At 42.9% G+C, this 24,596-nt stretch overlaps 2 protein-coding genes across 2 annotated transcripts; both read left to right on the top strand.

Annotated features, from left to right (window-relative positions):
• The first annotated feature begins 7,772 nt into the window (after positions 1-7,772).
• On the top strand, positions 7,773-10,179 carry LOC119025354 (myeloid-associated differentiation marker-like protein 2). Its single transcript, XM_037108846.1, has 2 exons — positions 7,773-8,053; positions 8,991-10,179. The coding sequence occupies exons 1-2, from the start codon at positions 7,773-7,775 to the stop codon at positions 9,637-9,639; spliced, it is 930 nt and encodes a 309-aa protein (XP_036964741.1). The 3' UTR covers positions 9,640-10,179.
• A 7,759-nt stretch (positions 10,180-17,938) lies between these two features.
• On the top strand, positions 17,939-24,255 carry pycr1b (pyrroline-5-carboxylate reductase 1b). Its single transcript, XM_037114512.1, has 9 exons — positions 17,939-18,110; positions 18,849-18,942; positions 19,387-19,457; positions 19,646-19,825; positions 20,055-20,162; positions 20,268-20,381; positions 21,284-21,376; positions 22,341-22,504; positions 22,910-24,255. The coding sequence occupies exons 2-9, from the start codon at positions 18,876-18,878 to the stop codon at positions 23,082-23,084; spliced, it is 972 nt and encodes a 323-aa protein (XP_036970407.1). The 5' UTR covers positions 17,939-18,110; positions 18,849-18,875; the 3' UTR covers positions 23,085-24,255.
• The last annotated feature ends 341 nt before the right edge of the window (positions 24,256-24,596 follow it).

Raw genomic sequence — 24,596 nt, 5'->3', positions numbered from 1 at the left:
TGTCTCGTACTGCCTTGTGTTGAAGCTGATAGAGTTGTCTATCCTTTTTGTCTTTGAGTTGTAAAAGTTCAAATTCACATTAAGGACCTCAGCAGCAGGATGTCTCCCACTTTAGAGGGCGTTGAGATTCCTTCTTGGAAACACAAAAACTCCATATTTTGTCAAAAGTGAATTCAGGCTGGAATCTGATGTTTTTGTCAGTCTTACCACGTGAAAAGGTGTTGAGCTGTAGATTTTCGGTGGAAACAAAATGGAAAATTTACAGTAACTCGGTGAAACCAACCTGCAGCAACAGCAGCTGCATTGATTTGGTCACCAAAACCAGCAAATGCTCATCCTACTGCACTCCTTTAACACGGGTAGCTAAATACCTGTACAGCAGCTAACAAGATATATTAAAGGTGTGAATTGCAAGAAATGGCCAGAATTCAAAGGTGGCTCTAAAAGCACAGGGCATACATACATTTAATGAAAAATTGTCCATTTGATTTACTTACGTCTTTGTTAGTCTGCAGTTCCTCATAACTAAATAAGTCATTTCATCCGATTATAATGACACAATGATTGGAACTCATGTTTCCTCTGAGAACAGCTTGTTTATTCAGTTTTGGAAAAGATACATATTTATGACTTTTTATCACCTCAATATTATTCATATTATACACTGTGCCCCTTTAAGATTTTTACTCAAATACTATACATATCGGTGACCTCCACTTCCACCAAAGTAATATCCGATTGTGTCCGTGTGTTTGGTGGTGTTAAAGAGCAGCTCCACATTTTTCAGCTGCCTCGCTGGAACCATGGAGACCACAGCTGTGATCTAACAGACCTCATGATAACACAGATTCATTGGGCCTCTGACTCTCACACGCGCTGACTTATTACCTGACAGTCCACGTAATTGTAAACAAGCAGCGTGCGGCCGCATTTTCACATGTTGTCACCATCACACACACACACACACACACACACACACACACACACACACACACACACACACACACGTACAGCACGTTCCTCGGCCCTCTCCCTCCCCCTGCCGCCTCCTCATTCACTCTTTGAGCTGCAGGAGGAACTTCAAACGGAGGCCGAGCACAGAGGGGAGCAGGATCCTGTGTAGTGTGTGTGTTGTGGGAGTATGAGGGAGGAGTGCATTTCATCCACTTGTCTCACACACACACACACACACACACAACTGTCCCCCTCTTGCAAATTAATTACTTCCAACTGCCCCTGAAGTCTGTGATGCCAAATAAAGCGATGGGCACCAACAGCAGAGCGGCAGTTTGTGTTGTTTGTGTGTCGCCGAGGAAAGTTTCAACTCACAGCAGAAACTTCACACCCCTTAACACTCATATGTAGAAAAAAAAACAGAGAAATGCACATTATTCCTGTCTCATAACTATGTTTCTATGATTTGTTTGAAGTCAAAATATTCAAAGAAAATCACTCATTTGCTTATTATAAAGACATCATCAAGGGCTGTGATGAAAGCTGTGGTGTCAGCTCCTGGGGCCTCAGTCTGCTTATAGCTGCTGCGCTAGTGCCTTGCTACACCAGCAGCCCCTGGTGGCAGCTGTGGCAATGACTAGTAGTTCCTCAAGACCGCAGCCGCCCTGCTGAGAAGAGATGGAGCAGCAATCAATAACCTAAAATTGAAAAAAAAAGAAAATCCTTAAATACCTGCAGAAAACTTTGGAGCAGCTTGTATTTGCGCTGTCACCTCAAAGAATGTCTTAGTTTCCAGGCAGTCGATGGCACATTCGGCTTTGATCAAGCGACATTATATAACTTTTTTACAGCTTCAAATCCCCAAACTTTCATCCAATCAGGGCGAGTCTTCAGCTCCATCCTCCCACCTACAGTTCACAATCTCATCTGTGTCACGACTCTCTCCTGCTCATCAACGAAATCTTGTAGGTTTTGCAGGTTTTGTAGATGCATTTTCTAGCAAACAGAATAACAATTATTTTTTTCAATAGCACATAAAAACACGACTGGAGTGTTAAAATCAAATCTTAAATCCGGTCCTTAGCTGGATATAGATCCTAGTATTTGTGTCCTCAGAATGTCATGGGGAGTGTTAAAGGTGCACTATTTAGTTTTGGGGAAGAAATTCACACAATAGTAATGAGGTGACAATACTTTAGGTATTAATATTTTTGGGATGACTGAATAAACAAGCTGTTCTCAGAGGGAAATAAGGTCCCCAGAACACTGTTTGAAGCTAGAAAGATGGCAGGGTCCGCCACATGTAAACAAAGTCAAACGGTATTAAATTGTGTTGTCCTTTAAGGTCAGTTTGTTTATTTTGTTTATTTAGGCATTAAACAAGGGAACAGAATCAGATGATGTAACATGCACATTTTGTGACACCTCTGATAGAGACAAACACCTCCTCAGATATTATACTACAAACAAAACAAAAACATTTGGTCCTGCTACCATGGAGAGCAGAATTCTGATGACGACCTGTGACAGTTTAAAGATCAACAGCTTCTGTTGATGTTTTTTTTTTTTATAACATCATTCGCATTCGACAACTTGACCTGTACACGCGTCTTCGTGTTTGCTGAACTGAACTCTGAAATCAAATTTTTTTTTTTTTTCAGTTGAACTCTTTGGACCAACGTTGATCACGTCAGCTGTCTTCACTGCCACTGTGATAATTTCACTTAACCGACATGAACAGAAACCTGGTAGGAGTTTCTTATTTGAGCTGGACAGACTGTTTTTCCCAGCACTGAGCCTCTCTAGTCCAGCCTAATATTGGCTGTAATTTCTTCATATTGTTGTTTAAAGCTTAAAAAACATAGTAAATCATTAGAAAGCAGATTCGCTTTCATACAGGATTAAATGAATCCACCCATCATCTATCCAGTAAAACACACTGGGAAATATAGAACCGATATGTTTTTATTTAAACATAAGTAGTATGTCATTTTATTGTGTGAATCATTACACAGGTTGTGTTTCACTGTGTATCCAATGTCAACATCAGACTGTATGACTGACATGTACGTTTCTGTCTTTCAGCCGTTTGCACAGCGGAACTCCAAGATGTTCCATCTCTCAGTCGTGAGGGCACTCAAAGACGCCCTGCTCACCACCATCTCTGAGATCGAGTCTCTCAAAGATGAAAATAAATCTTTGAAAACTCAGGTTGGCCGGTTGAGAAGCAGCCAGGTGAAGGTGAGCCAGCTCCAGCAGGATCTGAAAGAAAAAGAAGAAGCTCTCCAAAACGCCAGAAAGACGGCCCGTGTGGAGACCCTGGACATGCTGGCTCGGACATCTGAGCAGTGGAGGAGCAGGTGTGATGCTCTGGAGGAGATCCTCGCCTCCACCACCCGCCAGCTGCAGGTACGCTGCCTCACATCATCACTGTACCTCACAGCAGTCACCTGGTGGATTCTAACAGCTGGTTCAGAATTGTCTTACGTAACAGATATACTGTTCTCTCTTTTTTCTTCAGGAGCTCACCTCCAACATAAAAGTCCAGGAGGAGGAGATGAAAACAAGTGAGGAGAAAGAAAGAAAGATAAAAAGAGGAGAAATCTAAGAAGAGTGAGAGGAAGGAAAACTGGGGTGAAAAATCACAATTTTAATACAGAGGAACCTGATCAGTGGGTGGACTCAAGGGAGACATCAGCTCATCCCCCTTAAACCCCAACCTGCCTCCTAACCTGTCCTCCCCTCCCCCTCACTAACACAAACCCTCCACCCACCCACATGAATAGATAATCATATAATCATAACTTAATAAAAACAATATAAATATAAATGAACATCAGTTTAACTGGTTACATCCGTTTCCATTTCATTCATTTTTTTACTTTTGGAGGAACTGCATCCAAGTAGTTTCCAACAGCAGGATGGATCCTGTTCCTGAGGGTCTTAAATTGATTCTTAACTCTCTCTATCTGTTTATTCACATTCACAGTCACACACACTGGGACAGACAGTCTCTATGCCAGCAGTCCCTCACTCATATGGAAGTGTTTGTTACTGGTTCTCCAGAATGTGTCTGTGTCGCTGCTGGTGAAGAGAACAGCAGCCTGATTGGCTGTTGTGATGTGGAGAGTCAGATAAAGTGATCAGAGTGAGAACGAGCAAACAGACTTCAAGGTGAGAGGGTGAGAGTGTAACCCCGGCATGAGACAAGCCCAAGAAAAATCAAGTCTCCAACATGGATTTCATACCAAGTTGAAAACTAGCTGACTTCACAGTTATATGGAGAACTTCAGTAATAACTGAAGATTTACAGCATCTAGTTTGATATCAGTCCATGGTGACAGCCTGGCTCTAAGCATGGTAATGCTGGTCTGTCAGTCGGTCTGACACTTTCCTGAAATATCTCACCAGCTATTGGATGGAGAGAGATTTGGTGCAGAAACTCATATTCCTCTCAGGATGAGCAGTGCTACATTTGCTGACGCTCTGAATGATCACTTAGCACAACCAACATTTAACTAAAATGTCCAATATTTTGTTTATGACTGATGACCTGCTTAACTGGTGACAGTTAGATCAGCCTCAGCTTCTGTTGTTTTTTGTTTTGTTTTGTTTTTTTTGCTTATCAGCAAATGTCAATATGCTAACAGGCTAAACTGAGATGGTAAACATTATACCAGAACACGTCCCACATTTACTGTATTTATGGATTTCTCTATTTATTTATGTCTGTTCTTCTAAATACATTTTAATGTATTCATGTACATGTTAGATAAAGGAGTGTGAACTCTGAGGCTGCAGAGAGATACAGAGGCTGTCACCCGCCTGCAGGGGGCGACAGAGACCTGAGGAGCGCAGAGGAGCCTCACACAGGCTGCTGCTGGTCCTGAGATGGGAGGACGTGATGGACTCAGTACTGTGATCCCTGCTGCTGTAACATTACACACACATGTAATCCCTGATGATATATCAGTCATGAAGTATGTCAGGCGGAATGACCCTGATTTTATGACCCTGTTCCTGTCTTCCATTAGATGGTGTTGTATCCATTTCCTGTGAGTGTCAGTAGATACTAAAGTAAAAAGACTGAGTATGGTCATCATTATGGATCTTAGTGCCTATGTATTATAAGTGCTTGATTTAGTTGGAAAGTCTTAATCTAAACATGTTGATAACTGATATTCATTTTTGCAATTTATGGCACTGTGTCCCATGTGGCCTTGCCTTCTGTAAGGACGGCTCAGCTCTGGCAAAAGGTCACACCTGCATCAGAACTCATTGCACCGGACACAGATGTGTGATGATGTTATTAGTATCATCATTATTTAAAGGTGCAATGTGAGGTCCAAAGAAATGAGCAGAGGGCAACTTTATTCTACAGATTATATCTTCAATAATAATATATATACAAAACAAACTTATCTAAATTCTATATTAAAAACATATATAACTATATTTACAATGTCTATGGAGTTAAGGATCAGATTTGATGGGGACTGTTTCTTGATGTCTACCATGAAATGATCTTACAGTTTCATTCTCATTCATCTACAGTACAATACATAATATTTAGTTTTGTTAAATGGTTACCCAGTGCAGACGTTTCAAGTCGGTCTGTATCTATGACATCATTACCATGCGACAGTGTAACTTGAACTGAAGACACAGTGCTCAGTGTGTTGGATTTTCAATCATATTTCAGAAAATGCCAATTTGCTAAGTTAATATGAACACTGCTGAAAATAGAAAATCAATCAGAGGCCCTCTCAGTAGTATTCAGTGACAAAGCTCTGATAAGCTCACTGTACTGTTCACTACCTGCCCAGCACCGAATAGCAGACAGACACAGTAAGAAGAGCTGGTGAACATGGTGAAGCATTTTACAAATGATTTGTCTCAGGAGGTGGTGGAGACCAAAACAGAGCTATGGGAAAGTGAATACTGTATCATAGTAATAACCTCGAAGATTTTCATGTATATAAATATGTTGATATGTCAATGTTAAGTCACAATCTATCGCTGAATGATGTTACACAATGATGATTGAGCCTGTGGCCCACAGAGAAAGCGTTTGCATTTGCTGTGATACCAAAGATGTACACTGGGTGTCGGTGGCGATGGATAACAGTGGACGATGTGGTGCAAATCGCATGCTTGTGGCGTTGTTATGGAGGCGTGGCAAAGCTGCCAACTGCCAACAGACTAGCGTCACACAGACGACACTTGATCTCTGGGAATCAGTGAGGTCACACGGTGGCCTGGTTACAAAGGAGGAATTATATGGTGGCCCTGAGGGTCAAAAGACAACAACATTTTACTACACCGTACTTCTACATTTGCACATCATCTAAAATGGTATCCTGTTCGTAGTATGAGAAGGTTACAGGATTGATGCTTCAGCATCACAAATTGGTAATGAAAAGAGGAATGATGACCTGAACACCTTTTAATAAAGTTCTATCATTGCGAGGACTACCTAATTTTTTTTTTTTACAACATGAGTTGATAAACCCTGACTATCATGTGTTGGTCCTCATCTGTGCACGCTTTGACATCATGGGGTCAGTTATTTCACCCATTCCACAGGGTCTGTAATGTGGCTGCATGCCCCGACTCCACGCCCAACCACATGTACAGTACACATCCCTCCGACCCCCATGTGGTGAAGGCCCAACCCTAAATATCTTCCACCCTGGCCTGACTGGCCGGCAGCACCCCCTCCTCGCAGCACAGCGAGGGACAGTGAGGAAGGAGAAAGTGTGAGAGGAAGAGTGTGTGACAGAGAGCATAAGAAGATGACAGTCGATATTTGAGGAGGGCTGACAGTGTCTTTGACTCACGAGGCCACGTGGATTCGCACTATGAACGAGTACAGCGACAGATGACAAACCGAACTCGAGGGGTCAGCCTGGGGATTGTGGATCAAGATTCAGGACCGGACCATTTCAGCTGGCAGGCTGGACTCGACCAGGTTGTGCCATTCACTGACGACTGCTGGATAAACATACCGGACTCACAGGATCTACAGGTTGTCATAATTTAGAGAAAAACTTGCACTTCCAAAACACAAGGACTTTATAACCATCTTCCAGCTTTTCTGGGTGATGAGTCTGGATATTTGTGACTGATGAGTCAGTGTGAACGCTCAGTAGAAAGGTGAGTGTGTTTGCCCGGCTGGCCCGCTTGAGCTCTTCCAGAAGATTTCAGAAAAGAGACTTCCCCTGTCATTCGTCCAGACTGCAAAATGCTGAGTCATTAACACGGAAATAGAGTTTCAGAAAGTCCCCACCAAGTCTTTAGGCAGCAGAAAGAGGGGAGTGCAACCCTGCCATGATGCAGAAAAAACCCAGAGCCTTTCTACCTTACACGAGGTAATAGCTCCAGAAAACACCTCAGCAGCTGGATATACTAACGCATGTTCATCAAGGACACTGGAGGAGTCAACACTGTTTGTCACTCTGACTTTGAAGACAGCGTCACTTTCCAGCAACACATGAGACGTGAAAGAGGGCACAGACAGACTCAGTCAAGATAACTGCTCACAGGGATAGCACTGAAGCTGTGTTATTTCTTATACTGTCTGAGACTGTTGTGTCTTTGAGAGACACTGTCAAGACAGTGACAGAGAGAGACTAAAGTTTGGAGTCACGATCACATCATTCGACCAGGACGCTCCTCAGAGCTTGTTTTTGCTGGGACTAGCTTTGAGTAAGGTCTGAAACTCAGAGACTCCTCAGCATCCTTTTATTGTGCAACTACTGGACATCCAGTATTTCTTTGAGCTCCTGAAGGCTTTACCCCTTGAAGATCTTCCAGTTATGGATTCCCAGGGTGGTCCATACCTCAACAAGAGTGCCCTCTGCTCACCTCTGGGTGCTGCCCGCCTCTGCCAGATAGCGATGGGCTGTGCAGTGATCGCCATGGTGGCCCACACTGCCGGCTTCAGCGGCTCACACGGTTTCTTCTGTATGGCGGCGTGGTGCTTCTGCTTCGGCATGACCGTCGTGGTGTTTTTCCTGGACGCTACTCGTCTCCACAGCTGCCTGCCTGTATCCTGGGATAACCTGACGGTCACATGTGCTGCCTTCGCCACGCTCATGTGAGTCACGTGTTCAGGTGTAACTCAGATCCTCTGTTGGTCTAGTGGTGCTGGTGTTCAAACAAAACTCTGGATATTACTCCGCATTCACATGTTTTGTTTTCATCATGTAAAGTAAACATCAAGCGTACAGCTTTAATACATCCATTACTGCATCTATAAGAAATCCACCAATCACAAATAAGCACAAATAAAAGTTTCTATAAAGCCTACATAGTTTTTAGCTGTTCTTCCACAGTATAAAAAAAAATTGTCATTACTGTTTCTCTACTGGTTGTCTACTAGTCGAATGTTTTTAAAAGGAAGTTATACACTGGTTCTGCCCTGGATTAGTTTAAAGGCGCAGTATGTTATTTTTTGGGAAGAAATTCAAACTTCAAATTTTGATATTTACATTATATTACAAAGTAATAAACTGAGAGATATTTATTTATTCCATAACTGAACAAACAAGCTGTTCTCAGAGGGAAATAAGGTCCTCAGAACACTGAGTGTAGCTAGAAAGGTGGCAGGGTCCGCCACATATAAACAAAGTACAGCAGTATGAAACGGTGTTGACCTTTAATGTCAGTTTGTTATTCAGTCATGAAAACGAAGAGAGTTTGTTTGTGTTACTACTTGCCTGCTGCATCTGTACACAAATAAGCAACTGTAACAACTTCACCATGTCAGCTGTATGAAGTAATAATACGTTAGCGTTGTGTTTACAGCTTATTGTTCTGCCCCCAAGTGGCCAACAAATCAGTCAGCACAGGTTTATTTGTTATCCACTGACTGAGGTTGAAAGCTTTGACTTTGGGATCATTTTTTTCAAAGCACTACAAAATATATTTCAGTCAGTGCTTTTATTCGCCCCAGTGTGACACTCCAGGGCATGATTTTTTTCCTGGTTTGATGACATCATAACTACACTCACGCTTTCTGTCCTCTCCTGCAGGTATGTGACAGCCTCTGTGGTCTACCCTCTCTTCTTTGTCCGAGCTGAGTGCCCCTACGCCGGCTGCGATGTCCGAAATTTCCGCATCGCCGTGACCGTCTGCTCCATCTTGGGGACTCTGGCCTACGGGGCTGAAGTGGCCCTGTGCCGAGCCAGGCCGGGCCAGGCTGTGGTGGGCTACATGGCCACCGTCTCTGGCCTCCTCAAAGTCGTTCAGGGCTTCGTGGCCTGCATCATCTTTGGAGCTCTGGCCAACCGGAGCGAGTATTATCGCTACGTCGGCACCATCTACTGCGTCGTCGTCTATGCCTTCTGCTTCACTCTGACCGTAGTGGTGGTTGTAATGACCGTGTGTGGACGGACCAAGGCTGTGCGCTGCATGTCCTTCGACCGCTTCGTGGTGGTATGCACCCTCCTGGAGGTTCTGCTCTATCTGAGCGCATCGGTAGTGTGGCCGGTGTTCTGCTTTGACACAAAATATGGCTCTCCTTGGAGGCCGTCGTCCTGCCCTCAAGGAAACTGTCCATGGGACAGCAAGGTCGTGGTGGCGGTGTTCTCCCTTGTCAACTTCGCCCTGTACTTGGCTGACCTGATCTATTCCCAGAGGATACGATTTTCCTCACATCGGCCCACAAACTCGAGAGCGTAGCACCATCTGGAAGCTTATTTTGCATCACTGGCTTAACAGGTTTAAGTTATGTATCTGCCTCACTGTTTTTGTTTTTGATTTGTGTATCTATTTTGTATTTAAAGACACATAAAATATCGAGGGGTCACTGGTGCTGCTGCTGAGGCTCCCAGACACCCCAAACTACACGTGAAAGCGCTGTGGAATGTGAACAAGGAATTTTTTTGCCACCGTGAGCCCTCTGCCACACCCCACTGAGGTGACACCCCATCTCTTTAACTCGACCCTCCTGCCCTCTGAGAGATTTGGGAAAAGAGCCAGCCTCACCCAAGCAACCAGGGCCGACTGGTATGTCCTGCCAAATCCTCATAAACCCAGACACTCATGCTCCTCATGACCTGCGGCATAACACCACCCCGTCATACACACACACACTTACCAGCTGCCTGTATTTCTGCTCAAATAATACATAAAAGACTCGAATATAAATAGTACATCTGGCATTGGCATCCGTGGCATCCCTGTCATCTGCAAACCCCACACCAGAGATCGACGCACATTACCCAGGCTGCCAAAAATAAACACAAGCCGTCTGCGCTCATATTGAAGCCGTGAGACAGCATTTATAAGAGGCTGGAGTCTTTAAAAGCTCTCTATGAAATGCTTCCTTCAGTTTCTGATTAAAAAGAAGAGCTGGTTTCATCCAACTGCACTGCTGGGTTGACCTGCTGTCGAGGCTGCCGCGTTTGACAAGACACAATATTCACAATTGAGCAATTCGAAAACATGGTCAGAGTGACCGAGGGGACATTTTTACAGAGGATGGCGTGACCTTATTTGTCCTTAATCAACAAGAAAAACAAATATGTTCCATATGTTTTCTACATTTACACTGTCAGGTACAAATGTTCTGTGTGTTAAGAAGTTATTTTTGGGATTTTACACTCTGATATGTACTTTCAGCTGCCAGGCATAAACTTAAAGCTGATATAATCGATACGTTTATATTATCGAATCATCAAATAATGTGTGTATGTGAAAGGTTAACCCCATAGAGAATCCCTCCACTCTGCACTTCCCAGCTTTACAGAGTGTTTTAGCATCTTTTAGCTCACTGTGGTTTGGTTTTATAACCCAAATACTTCACGTTTTGATCCACTCTCGACGTTCTTAGTTTTTTTCTGCTGCATTATGTGCAGCTGTTTCTTTAACGAATAAGCTCTGCAAAACTCTGAAACACAAAAGACAGACAGAGTTAGCTCATCAGATAGTGGCACTTTGCAGCTAAAGAGCCAAATATTTCCCTCTGGAGTTGGTGGAGACAAAAAAGAGAACTAAAAGCGAGTGAATATCGGACTTACATTCACCAGCTGTCCAGCAACACGACTCTAAATGTCGCTCCATGTCAACTGGGTCTGTAAATAGGCAATAATTTGCTCACAAGTTTGCCATATCAACTTTATAATGTGGTTACATATTGGTTGTTGTGTTGACAGCTTGTTGCACTGACCCCAGCGGGCCAAATTTACTAACCAAATACATGTTCATCAAACACAGGCTTGCCGATAAAAACTGGCCTTTCAGCTGACTGTATTTGCAGTGAACGTTTGAACATTAATCAATGGACAGTACACTGTCCCCCTTCAAATTGATATGCAATTAAATTCAATATTTCCTGTGCAAGACAATGTGAATTTACACCCCAGTACCTCTTCACACTCAGGGCTAAAGGCAGGTGAGACAAAGGCCTGTCTGGCTGCCATCCTTTCTGTCCGAACTTTTATCTTCCTGTTCCAAAAGAATAACACAGACAGCTGGCTGCCACAATTTAGCCTTTCTAGTCTCTCCTTGCCCCCCTCCTCTTCTCGCGATTGAGATTTCACTCTCTCACTCCCTCCCTTCACTCTGTCTCACAAGATTTTTACCCTCGCTTTCTCCGTCTCCCCCCTCTCCTCTCCATCCTTCACTCCTCTCTGCTTTGGTCACCTCAGTGAATCTCATCTCTCTAATCCAGGATCAATGTATTCCCCTGTCACATCTGTGAGTGCTATGGACGTATTATATTAAGTCCTCGTGAAGCCACCGTGCCACATACGTAAAGCTAAACTGTCATGGTGCTCGGCAGCAAATCCATCACCAGTTGGCTGCTCTTGTACCCAAATCTGTCTAAGACCACTGAAAATGTCACTGTCTGTCTGAGAGATCAGCATTTCACAAATTGTACCATTTTGAATGTTTTTTTGTAAATTAGCAAGTAAATACAAGTGAGTAACATGACAGAAAGAGCAGATGAACAGTGGATTATAAGGGGGGTTATGTAAACTGGTGGTGATTTGTGCGTCAATAAATAACTTTGTGTCGTCAAGTAAACATTTTTGTGTGTTCGTTGCCACGGAGAGCATTTGCATCCTCTGATAAATCCTACAGAATTACCTCTAACGACAGCCCCCCGGAAGCAGTGCTTTGTCTTCTTCTTATCCTGACTAATATTTCCAAAGTACGTGGAGTATAACATTGGCGGAATATGCCAGAACCCAAAGAAAGCTGATACTGAAAGTGACGGACAGTGTTGCCACAGAGCAGTCTGTAGCTCCATTAAGCCCCGTGTACTCCCTTGCTCCTCTGCAGAGCCCCATTTAGCAGCTGTTCCATGTTGGGCACTCGTTTTACTTCTCACTCCCTGCGGGCCTCTGTCTTAAACATAGCTGTGACACACACACACACACACACACACACACACACACACACACACACACACACACACACACACACACACTCACACAGCCTACGGTGTATGAATTCCTCTGACAGAGACAAGCTGCGACAGGTGTCCATCATAACGTCCCTTCCTGTTCTCCAGCCGGGGGGACGTGGAGGGACAGGGGACTGCTGGCTGGCTGTCGTGACTAATCTCTGATGGCCCATGTTGCTGATGTCAGCTTTCTCCCCCCCGTAGCTCTTGGCTCTTGTTTTGCCAAATGTTGCGTGGAACATTGTTGAGGGCTAAATCTTTGGTCCCAGAGGATTTGAATCTATGCCAGCTCCTCTAGCTTAGCATTTAGGAAGCTACTGTACACAAAAGACAATTGGCGCTCACTACGGAGGCACTGGCCGCAGTCACAGTATATCATCAGAACAGGGGTTTTCCTTTCAGGAATTTCAGGGGCTGACAAAATAAGAGAAACACCTAAATATGATCTAAATATGATGCAGCCTCAGTCCATTAAACTTTATAACAGCGGTACAACATTATTTTGTCCAACCCTTGTAAATTAACATGTCAGTAAACTAACCCTGAAATAGCTTATGGTGTTTACGTTCATGAATTTACATGCTAACAGTGGGCATTCAAACGTATTTGCTGCAATTATTGCTGATGTTCAGATTAAAGGTATAACATAATATAGGTTTTGCATTACAATGTCTCAAAAGAACTCCACCTGTTGAAACACCCAACAATGGGGGGTCATCTCTGCCGATCACTGCTGCAGTCAGGTTGATAAACGGTTGTGAATATGAAAAACATATTTTATAAGTAAACTCTTACTTCTCCTCCCGTCAGTAAACAGCTCTGAATCAGAACAGTATCCAGTATGACTCTGGGTGTTTATTCCTCCAGAAGCTCTGGCTCTGCGCCTGACTTTCTCCTCCAGACCTGGCCTCATCTGAGCAGCTCTGCAGCATCTATGCCCTCCCTCCTCTCTCGCCCCTCCCACACGACAACTCTGCATTTGTATATATAGAGACCCCTAGCGGCAGAAATTACGTATTGTGGGTTTATGTAAATCAAGCTGTATGCTGCGGAAGTAGTTAACATGACATCAGGTTTTATTAGACATGGTATTTTATGATGTTGCCAATGCAGTATATATCCTTTGATTTGTGACCCGTATTGTTTTGCCTTTAGATAGCCATTTGTCTATTTGAATCAGACATTTCTGTGATTCACTGATTGCAATGTTTTATATCTCTCAAGAAAACGAGCCAAAGAAAGCAATGTTTCTTTGTTCCCGAGATTGAAAGAAGACTGATCACCTCCCAGGCAAACTTAATGGTTGAGAGAGCTGGTGTCGCATTATAAGACACAGAAGCTTAGACATACACTTTGTGGTCGTTCTGACAGCAACATATCTCCAAACCTTTGACAAATTAAAGCAATCTTTCGTGCATTACACTGAACCTTTTTCTGTGATCCTATGATATGCTGAAATAGTGTATTTTGTTAATGTAAGGGAATATTACACTGATGTAAGGGTAATGTTTCTCTATGCTGGGTAAAGGTCTGTGGTCAGCATTGCTTAGTTCTGGGAAAACAAGTAGCTGATAAATAGATCCATAAGACACAAAATGTGAGATTGATTTTGTTTTGCTGCATTTTTTGCCTGCAGTCGAACACAACCCCCTTCACCTTTAAGAGGGACTGCGTAGTTTTGGAGAAGATATTCAAACTCCAAATTTTAATATTTACAATATTCATGAGGTAATAATAGAGATGCAAAAGAGCACTATCAACAAATATCCCCCTGTGACCCTCTGGCCACAGTTTGCCCTCTGTTATCTGAGTGGATGATTTCATCTTCACTCTAAAACCTGCTGAACTGAGGACACAAATCCAAAAGAAGTACTGTGCAGCTTCAGCCCTCCATGTCTTTTTTGTAGGGATTTTCATTCTGACGTCCGTGAGATTATGTGTTGTGCTGTGAGAAATCCTTTATTAGTTTTGGGGTTTTACATCAAACTGATAGATGACATTACACTGGCTGCCTCCACTTCTCTGCTGTCAGTTCTTTTGTCGTCATTCTGGTCTCGGACCCATTCTTGTCACTCATTCTTGCGTCAGACTGCAGGACGGACGGAGACGTATGCACACTTGGGGGAGATTTTCTGTCTGTCTGTGATATTAAATATGCACGTCTTCTCTCGCTCAACAAAGACTTTTCTCTCTTTCCCTTTCGTGTATTTTGTCAGTCCTTCTCCACATCGCCAATCCCACACATACGCGCGCGCACCCACACCTCTGGGCCCTAATCACTGCAAGCAACAAATTGTTGTGAACACTTCACCTCGATCCGCTTGTTGCTGTGTGGCCAAAAGAAAAAAAAAAAAGAAAAAAAAAAAAACAGATTTGTGCACTGTGGTATTTTTAATAAATCTCTTGGGGGTTTTGTCAAAAAAAGAAAGACGGAATGAGTGTTGTCACGCCTCGGCACACATGCCGACTCTGAGTGATAGATAGTACAGAGGCAGGCAGTGGTAAATTAACTTTGTGTGTGTATGTGTGTGTGTGACTGAGGAGCAGAGTGGGGATACGTCAATGAAATTTTCGGCTTGTTTGAGATTAGGTTTGGAGAACAGTTTTGTGGGTAATTATTCCACAAACCAGTACAACAAAGGGAACTGTGCCGTACCCCCTTGTGCTCTCCTCCATCTGTTATTATAATAACTTTGTAACATCAGAAGGGAATGAATCATCATATTGTTCCCTAATTCCCCATAAATGTTCTGTTTTATTCTGCTGAAGAGTACAAACCAGTGATGAGAGAAGCTGACATCCTTCCCTCAAAGCCTCTACTTCTGATGATATTTGATAAATCATGAAAAAGAGAGGTAAAATGAGGTGTTGTTTGGGTGAATTCAGTAGATTTTAATGAGCTGAATGCAGTTACACACAAAAACTACACATGATGGTCTCCTATTATTACTAAATACCAGATAAAAAACAGTGAATTAAAGGGTCATTTCAGCAACAGATTAATATTTGCATAGAGTTAGGGAAGAATGGTCGTCACTTCAATGTTTTTTTTTTACACCACTCCTGATAATATAGCCGGCACTGGTGAGGAGATGGCAAAAAATAAGAAGAAACCATATTAAATTGGAGGAATCATGGACTCTACAGCAACGGGATCAAGTGACCCTCCCTTTCTCTTACTGTGTCACATCTTATGCACTGATAAATTTAGCTGAACTCTGAATATTTTTCTCCCAGATAGGCCCGTTCACCAATTAATTGTGCTCACTTGGCCAAATAGCCACCAGCGAGGGCCGGTGACGTGCCAGCGGCGCGTGACAAACCGTAAAAACTGGGGCCGCACACCCTCACCAACGAAGACACACCAACGGCTGACCATCGGCTTGGTGTGTCAGGTCACTACCAGTAAAATGTAAATCAGTTACCAGGGCTCGCCTCTTGACATGTTCCACCTGAACAAGTTCACCACAGTGCAGGTGCCCTTCACCCAATACAAACAAGCCCTACAGCAGAACTTTAACAGAGCTTTCTCCAGCGCCACCACGGTGCTGTGGAGACACGCTGATGTGGCTCTCCAAGATTATGAAGACTGTGGAAAACAGCCGAATCACGAGATTTAGTATCTATCCGAATAAACTGTAACCTGGCGGTGCGCAGAAGACTTAGAAACAGCATTTACACCATCACTGAAGGAGAGTAAAATTGACAGAACACATGATTAAACAGGGGAATAAATTTGAACTAATCCTCATGGAATTTATAAGAGCCTTGAGACGTCACTTAGCAAAATATGACAAAAATGTTTCAAGGTGTTGCAGTGCACGTTCGTAGAGAAACTGACAAAATTACATCACTCTTCCCAGCCTACCGGAGAGGAAGAGTACACCAACAGCTGGTGCTGTTGGAGCGCCATGCATTCAGCTTTATATATAGACAGCAGCATATACAATCCCTCAGTCTGCATGCCTGTCCAACAGCCCTGTGAGGAAATAAATGGAATGAGGTCCCCGGAGGGAGACATAGAGTACATCTCGTGAATTGTAAATTTAGTCTTGCATGGTATGGCATGAGACAGAGGGGGACAAAGAGGCAGGCAGATAGACATGAGGGTCAGACCTATTAAACCATATACAGAGGGGAGATTTTTAGTCTCAAACTGACAGTTACAGGCCAAGTTCGTGGCTAATTTTGAGAATATGCAATGGTAAGGCACCAAGGGATAGGCAGCCAACCTGTATTCCAACGCTGTGGCTCATTAGTGCACACACCATCCGATTCTGCTTTATTTCAGATTCTGTCAAATCTAAGGGGAGAGGAGGAAGCACTGGTCTACAGTCTCCTGTTAGAATAACAATCCTTCATTCAAATTCAGGTCCCTCAAATTTCACAAGCCACTACTGATACCCTCGAGTACTTTGGTGAGTCATCTTGGAATTGCAATGCATTTGCATTCAAAATAATGAACACTGAACACGTGCCCAAATCACTCTGGTGGAAGATTTGTCTGCTGGCATCAGAAAACGTGACACATTGTCTCCAGAAATAAATCACAAAAAAGAAAATGATTGAGAAAATCAGTGCTAGAACAACTAACATGACTTTAATACAGACACAATAGAGCTGAAATAATTAGAAAGATGATGTGTCAGTTGACAGAAAATTAGTTGGCAAGTATTAAGACAAGTGATTAATCACTTGAGCGATTTCATCATCAGCAAAAAAAAAACAAAAAAAAACAGTCTTTGGTTTCAGCGTCTCAAATGTGACAATTTGCTGCTTTTCTTTATCATATATGATGATAAACTGAATATAGTTGCTGTTTTGAAGCGTCATATTATCACATATCTACCATATTGATTGATATGGGGTTTTCTCTCTTTTTTTTTTATCATGAACTTGTTTGTTTTCTTTTAATTGATCTTACAGTAAGATTTGTAGGTACCCATCTTGTCTGTAAGAAGTTTCACTTTTATACAGACAACCATGACTCTAAAGACTTATATATTGATTGCAGTTGATTGATAAGTGACTCATAGTTTTGTGGTGTAAAGATTGTAAATAATAAGATGTGTATGTGTTGATGAGTGGATCCAACTTGGGAATAGCAACTGTGTTGAATCAATTCTATAAGTAGCCTTTAGAGGTATTTATAGACAGTAGCATTAGTTTTTCCTTATCTGTGCAAGATAATATAAATGTATATTTGGCATGAGTGCAGTGTGCATGTTTGGAATGAGGGGGTGAGGTAGGGCCTCAGAAGTCAAGAGGCACTTTTCATATAAGACAGTCTTACACACTTGGCCGCTAAGCATTGCCCACCCGCACACAGGTCCAGTCTATCTATGGTGGTTAAGTCATACATGCTCTGAACTGTATATACAGACTTTGGCCAACATAAACTTAACCTACTTTACATCTCACGTCTCTTATATTTGACCTACATTCGGTCCCTGGCAGCTTCACCGCGCTTCCACCCCGAGGACTGATGCAACTGGGCGTGACGGACACCGAAACGCGTGATACAGTTTCTCATTGGTCAGGAGCTCCGCGTGTCTCCATCCTGATTTGCCAGCCCCGCTGTCCGTTACAGTTATGGAGCACATTGGGGTTGAGTAAGAAGGAAGCCACGTTGACACAAAAAGTGGTGTTTTCAGGGTTTTTTTTCTGCCGTAGGGGATAACGGTCACGTCGTCGACTCGCATCTGTCAGGACAGGAACCTCAGCTGAAAGACTCAGAAAGGTAACTGTCTCCGTGGTACCTGGATTTGTCTTGTTTGTCATTCATTACTGGTTGAGAAACCTAGCTAACAGCAGCTAGCCGAGGACAAGCTGTGCTCAACTAAGCTAGCTTGGAAAGGCTAGCATCTATTATCAGCATCATCTGGGGGGATACTGTTACTAATGGAAACAGTGGCTTGTTAGCAAACACCAGGCAGTTTTAACAGTAACAGTGAAACTGCTCTCTTGGCGACAGTGATTTTGAACAGCATTAAATAATAATAACTCAGCTTCCCTCAACCTAAGACTTAAAGCATTGAAGATGTCGTCAGATGACACCTTTGTGAACTTCGTCCGTTTACTTTGAACCAGACACTCAATCTGTTGGCTCACAAAGTGTTCTGCTTCACGCATATGAGTTTGATTTCAATGTGGAGCTCACAGCCATAAATCAGCAAATGTGTCCATATCCCAGTTAAACGAGCAAAACGACCCATGGGTGCTGCTCGTGTCTGTCAGAAGAGGTGTTTCATCATCATTCAGTCTGTCTGCCAGCTCCAGGATTTTTCTCCGGATTACATCATCACCAAAGCCTGTCAATATTCTTTTTAATTTAAGGAAAGACTTTTTCAAATTAACAAGGGTTCCCGATTTGTCCGAAGCAAACTGTGAAAGGTGTATTTTATGTTAGGTTGTTCAAAGTTGAGTCCTTTGCCATGCATCACAGTTCATGGCAGCGTTTTCTGACTGGATTTTACAGGTCAAAGAAGCCACATCATCTAACAGGATGAGCGTCGGATTCATTGGAGCGGGCCAGCTGGCTCACGCGTTGGTGAAAGGGTTCACAGCTGCAGGTGAGGCCATTTTCTTTGCTGTGCAACCTTTGGCTTGAACTGAATCCAAAGTCACTGATGTCACATCATATATAAGCGATTTCGGGTTGGATAAGCATAAAAATGCTGTCAGGGCTCTATGTATCGGCACATTTCCGCCTCGTAAGGCCTGCATGCTGCACAACAAGAGGCATTACTATGTCACAGTTGTTTTCACAATGCACAAATCACATGTATTGGCCATAGTGTTGTATTTATTTAACTGTAATGTCCCATTAATGGCATTTCCTGTATTTATTTAGTTGTTTGTCTTCAAGTTTTACAGGTTGTATCTCTTTCCTACCAGATGCTGTATAATGTGAATTTCCCTTACGGGGATCAGTCAGTTGTTATCTTACAGCTGTCATTTCCCATGTTTTAAATCCTCATACCTCACTCTTCACTTCCTCCTGTCTCCCTCCCCAGGTGTGATTGCTACACACAGGATTACAGCCAGCTCCCCAGATACAGACCTGCCCACTGTGTCGGGGCTGAGGGTGAGAAGACAAGTTTCCACTTCGTTGTGTGATGGGAATTGAAATGGAAACGTTTGTTCTAGCATCTGTGCAAGCGTAGGCTTGTCCAAGAGGGGGAAAACGTGTGCATGTTGCTGTAAAAAACACCTGTTTGCCTTCTTTACCGCTTTCTTCATCACCGGCAATTCTTTTTTCTTCTGTTTCTGCAGAAAATGGGGGTGAACCTAACAACTAGCAACAAAGAGGCTGTAAATAAGAGCGATGTGCTCTTCCTGGCGGTGAAACCCCACATCATACCATTTGTCCTGGATGAGATCGGGCCAGACATCGAGGACCGCCATCTCATTGTATCCTGTGCGGCAGGTGTCACCATCAACTCCATAGAGAAGGTCAGCGTCTGTCAACTTCTGTATCTGGCTCTGTAATGCAGAGTTATTTATCTGCTGAAGTGTCCCAACTTCTAGATGACTCTGTCTGTAGTGTGCACTTTGTGGCATTGTTTTGTTTTTTACATAATAATTTTAGTCTCTGCATTTGTTTCCTCTCATTTGAAGAGGAAATGTCTAACATCCAGACTCCTACGCACCTGTCCTCTGTTCCTTTTCTTCCGTTTCACAGAAACTGCTTCAATACCGCTCAGCTCCTAAAGTCATGAGGTGCATGACAAATACTCCGGTGGTGGTGAAAGAGGGAGCCACGGTGTACGCCACTGGGACACACGCAGAAGTAAAGAAACATGAGTCAAATGGCTTATGAATGAGTCAATGGAGCGTACGTTTCCAGGACTGATTCTCCCACATCATTACTATCATGTTGTCCTCCTTCTCTCAGGTGGAGGACGGGAAGTTGCTGGAACAGCTGATGGCCAGTGTGGGTTACTGCACTGAGGTGGAGGAGGACCTCATCGACGCTGTCACCGGGCTGAGTGGTAGTGGACCGGCCTACGTAAGTGACTTCAGGACTGTGTGCTTGTCACAAAATGATGTCTGTGAAGTGATGACTCCACCCAGAATCAGCAACAGGTGTCACAGAGAAAGGTGTTGGCCGTATTACTGTGCGTCTAGCATGAGGAGTAATAATCACGTAATCCTTCACTCTGAAATAGACAGATAGGAGGCTGCTGGTGATCAAACTATTTTCCAGTCACATTCACTGTACCAACCATTTTGCAACATCTGTATCAACAAAGCTACATATTTTTCTATACTTCTTGCACTTTGAGAGTTACAGGTAATGGTTTGGATTGATGAAGCGATTGCTGTGTTTTTGGAAGACGAAGTCTGCCATTACTTACCTATATCTGCAGCTGTCTGGGCTTGAAGTGTAGTTAGAAAAACAGTGGCAGGCAGAAGGGGTCAAATGTGCCAGGGTATTTATCTGTCAGGATAAGTTCTCTGATGAATCTCTCCTTTACTAAACATCTACGAGAGCACAGCTGTGGTAATGACTTTTTGCTTCTAGATCTCAGTCATTCCTGCTTCATAAAACAGTCACGTCGAATGTACTGCATTGCAGACAGAAGTGTGTAGTGGTTGAGGAAATTAAGAATAATTGTGCAGGTGGGTTTTATCTGCTGTTGAGCTCCAGACAGGTATTTTTAAATATAGGCTTGAAAGTGTCTGAATAATTTTTTTGCCCATCTGAACTGTGGAGAGGCAGAGAGGTAACTTTTAATTAAGTGGATAGAAGTGGAGGAGTTGACTTTCTGTTCTGCCACAAAATGTCTGCAGACTGGAGGCTGAACAATGACTCTCATCATCTGTTAACCCAAAGTCCTGACAAATCAGGCTGTTAGTTAATATGATGTTTATATGTTTGTGTTTGTGTGTGTGTGTATACACAAACAGGCGTTCACAGCCCTGGATGCTCTCGCAGACGGAGGAGTGAAGATGGGTCTGCCCAGGAGACTGGCTGTCAGACTTGGAGCTCAGGCCCTATTGGTCAGTTTGTGTTGTTTTGTGTATGTGTGTGTGTATGTCTGGTATTTATGTATCTTTCACTCCACCTTTCCTTAATATTAAGTCTCCTTGATCCACTGAGTGTCTGTGTATTCAGAGACAGCAAACACAGAGGGACTGAGTTTCTTCTCTGAATGCACCCAACATTGCTGCTGTCTTATAACTGCTGACTTAAATTCACTAAAAATGATGAAACTCTGGAAAAATAAAACCCTGTGGGGCACTCTGACTTGCCTGAAAGTACAAATTAAAAAGACAAATGGTTAACGTTGTGGTTTTCTGCAGTGATGTTAATTTAGAAAGGAAGAAGAAAAAATAAGACATTTCTAATTGCTGCTGTTTGCAGCCTGACTAGTAAACACAGTTATTGTCTGATTTTGTTGATGAAGACATTGATTGATCACAATTTGGCAATCTGTCAAAGTGGATTACTGGAAATGATTCACCTCAAACAGTTTCTGTAATGATGGCAGCTGCTTCAGGCTCTCTCTTCTGCTCAGTGTGTTCAGCACCTTTCTGCATTTTTATGAGCAATGTTCTCTGTTCTGACTTTTCTAGTCTATTCAGATGTTGTTTTTTGTTGTAGACAGTAAATACTTGGTCTGAGTTTCTCCTCTTGTTTGCACATTCATCTGCAGGAAACACTCACCAAAGGCAGTACTGTTGTCAGCCAGCAAGCTGCCTTGAAGATGTTTTACACATTTTAATGTCTGCGCATCAGATTAGATTTCATTTCCTGGAGGAACTTTATCTTCATGTGTGATTAATTCTACATTGTAATGCACCACTTGCATTATAATGATATTAAAAGTATATCTGCTGCACAGGATTTTTTACTGTATCAGCACTCCTAGAGTGTGTAAACAATTAGATGTTATTCATGTGTATCCATAATCTCCTTGCATTGTCTTCATTTGTTTGTTCTCATGTTTCTATTCATCATCAGGGAGCAGCAAAGATGCTGCTGGACTCGGAGCAGCACCCTGGCCAGCTGAAGGACAATGTGTGCTCACCAGGGGGCGCCACCATCCACGCCCTACACGTGCTGGAGAGCGGCGGCTTCCGAAGCCTCCTGATTAACGCCGTAGAGGCCTCATGCATAAGAACGCGGTGAGACAGTCACACGTAAATCACACTTGCACGTCATCACCCAGACTGGGTTTCTCAACTTTTTCCCTGTTGTCAAAGTGTTGTGGATTATTACATTTCTTTTATCAGTCTACTAGTTAGTGTCTCTATTGATTTGTTGTTTTGTCTATAAATGTCCTCAGATAAAATGATATTCAATTTATAATGGTTAAAATCAGAGAAAGCAGAGGACCTCAACTTTGAGATGACAGGACCTTTGGGATTTTGATAGATGAATGTTCCGATAATCAAAAATGTATTTTTTCTGAATGCATCAGTCACCAACATTGAGATACTCTGATCTTGCAACATACAACTGGAAAGGATGACACACACACATCTACAGTTACAAAGTGCCTCTAACAGGGCTTTTCCTTCCTCTCACAGGGAGCTGCAGTATCTGGCAGACCAGGAGCGCATCTCTCCAGCGGCTATTAAGAAAACAACCCTGGACAAGGTGCTCCAGCAGCCCGGAGTCGCCGTCAGTGGAGTGCCTAACAGCAACGGCAAATCAGGGCTCAGCCTTTTCAACGCCCGTAGCCCTGGGATCAAGAAGAACTGAGTACACAAAGGAAGACATACGCAAACGCTTTACAGGTTTAAGTGTACCAACGTGTACACATGTGGACAACATTACATTATTTGGCTGAACAGCTATAGATGATGTATAAACTGGACTCAGGACTGGTCTTACATTGCATCCAAATCGGCAGAATTGCCAGATTATTTATTCATACTTGAGTTACACGCGGACCGTGGACCCGGTGGTGTCCGCACCACTTTGCACACAAGTACAGGTGTATTCTGAGTGCATTGCTCACAGTTATAGCCTTATGTTGGGGTGCAGGATTACTATCTACGCATACACAAACTGAAGAGCAAAAGTGCATTTACAATCTGTCGTCTGTCTGTGTTCGGGCTCGAGACTATAGAGGGCTGTTAAATGGTAATGACCCAGAGGGCCCTGATGGGAGCCTGGTACACACCAGGCAGCAGATGGCTGCTGGGATAGCATCACACTCTTAATGTAAGCCTTTAATGTCTTTTTAAAAAAATAATGAAGCCACAATGTAAATCATCATGTACCGTTTTTTTTGTTTGTGCAAATAATATGTTTGTTTGGCCAACAGTGTTAAACTGTTAACAAAGACTCAACAAAGATTGAACAAAACCATTACTAACACTCTTATTTTTATTTATTTTTTTTGCATCTGAACACTATTGTCCTCATGGATTAAATACCTTCCTTGCAGTGTTACAGTGGGGTCTCTAGCACATTAAGACATTGTGCCTTTTTGCCCAGACTTGCATGTAAAATGTCATTCCAAGCTTTAAAACACCTGTCAGCACTCTCCTCAGATCCCTCTGGTCCCCGCTGTTCATTTCTCTTGTTTATTTGTTGTGCTTAAGGACATTGTGTAACCTAAACCCCAAACCTGAACTGTTATCTTAAGGCTCCTGTAAACACAAAAGGCAGATTTTATATTTTCTCTCTAAAGGGGAATATGATGTTTTAGTACCTGAAAGTGTTACGAGAAATTCATCTACACAGTAAAGAATATACTGCTATAGATTATGATGTAAAGTTTTTACATCAGCAATCAATCCGTCCTACTTTTGTATCGCTCTGTATATTTTTATCCCCATGTTTCATGTTATGTATTGTTTTGTCTGCCATATCAACTACTTGAGTTGGTTTGTCAAAAAGCCTATTAAAGAAGCAGAATCAAATACTTTTGCCCCTGAATTGATTAATACTTATTTTCCAACTCTGTTTTTGGTTCATTTATAGTGTGAGATCTCCCTTCGACAAAGATTACCTACACTCTACCAGTCAGTAATTAAGAGGTACCCTGTCCTACAGATGGCGCCCTATGATCACATGACCCATTTGCACGCCTACTTAAGATCAAATTGCTCTCTTCACATAACTGCTAGTTGAGGGTGACTTAAAATTGATACTGCACTGACATGACATGTAACCACACCTCCTCACTTATTGCTAACTGGCCAAAGCTGTAGTGCTACAGTTACATGTTTCACTCAGTCGTCATCCAAAACCCCTCCCCATGTC

This window comes from Acanthopagrus latus, chromosome 1, assembly GCF_904848185.1.
Source record: "Acanthopagrus latus isolate v.2019 chromosome 1, fAcaLat1.1, whole genome shotgun sequence".
Classification (NCBI taxonomy): Eukaryota; Metazoa; Chordata; class Actinopteri; order Spariformes; family Sparidae; genus Acanthopagrus; species Acanthopagrus latus.
Note: the sequence above shows the minus strand (reverse complement) of the source record. Positions and strands in the feature narration are given on the sequence as shown.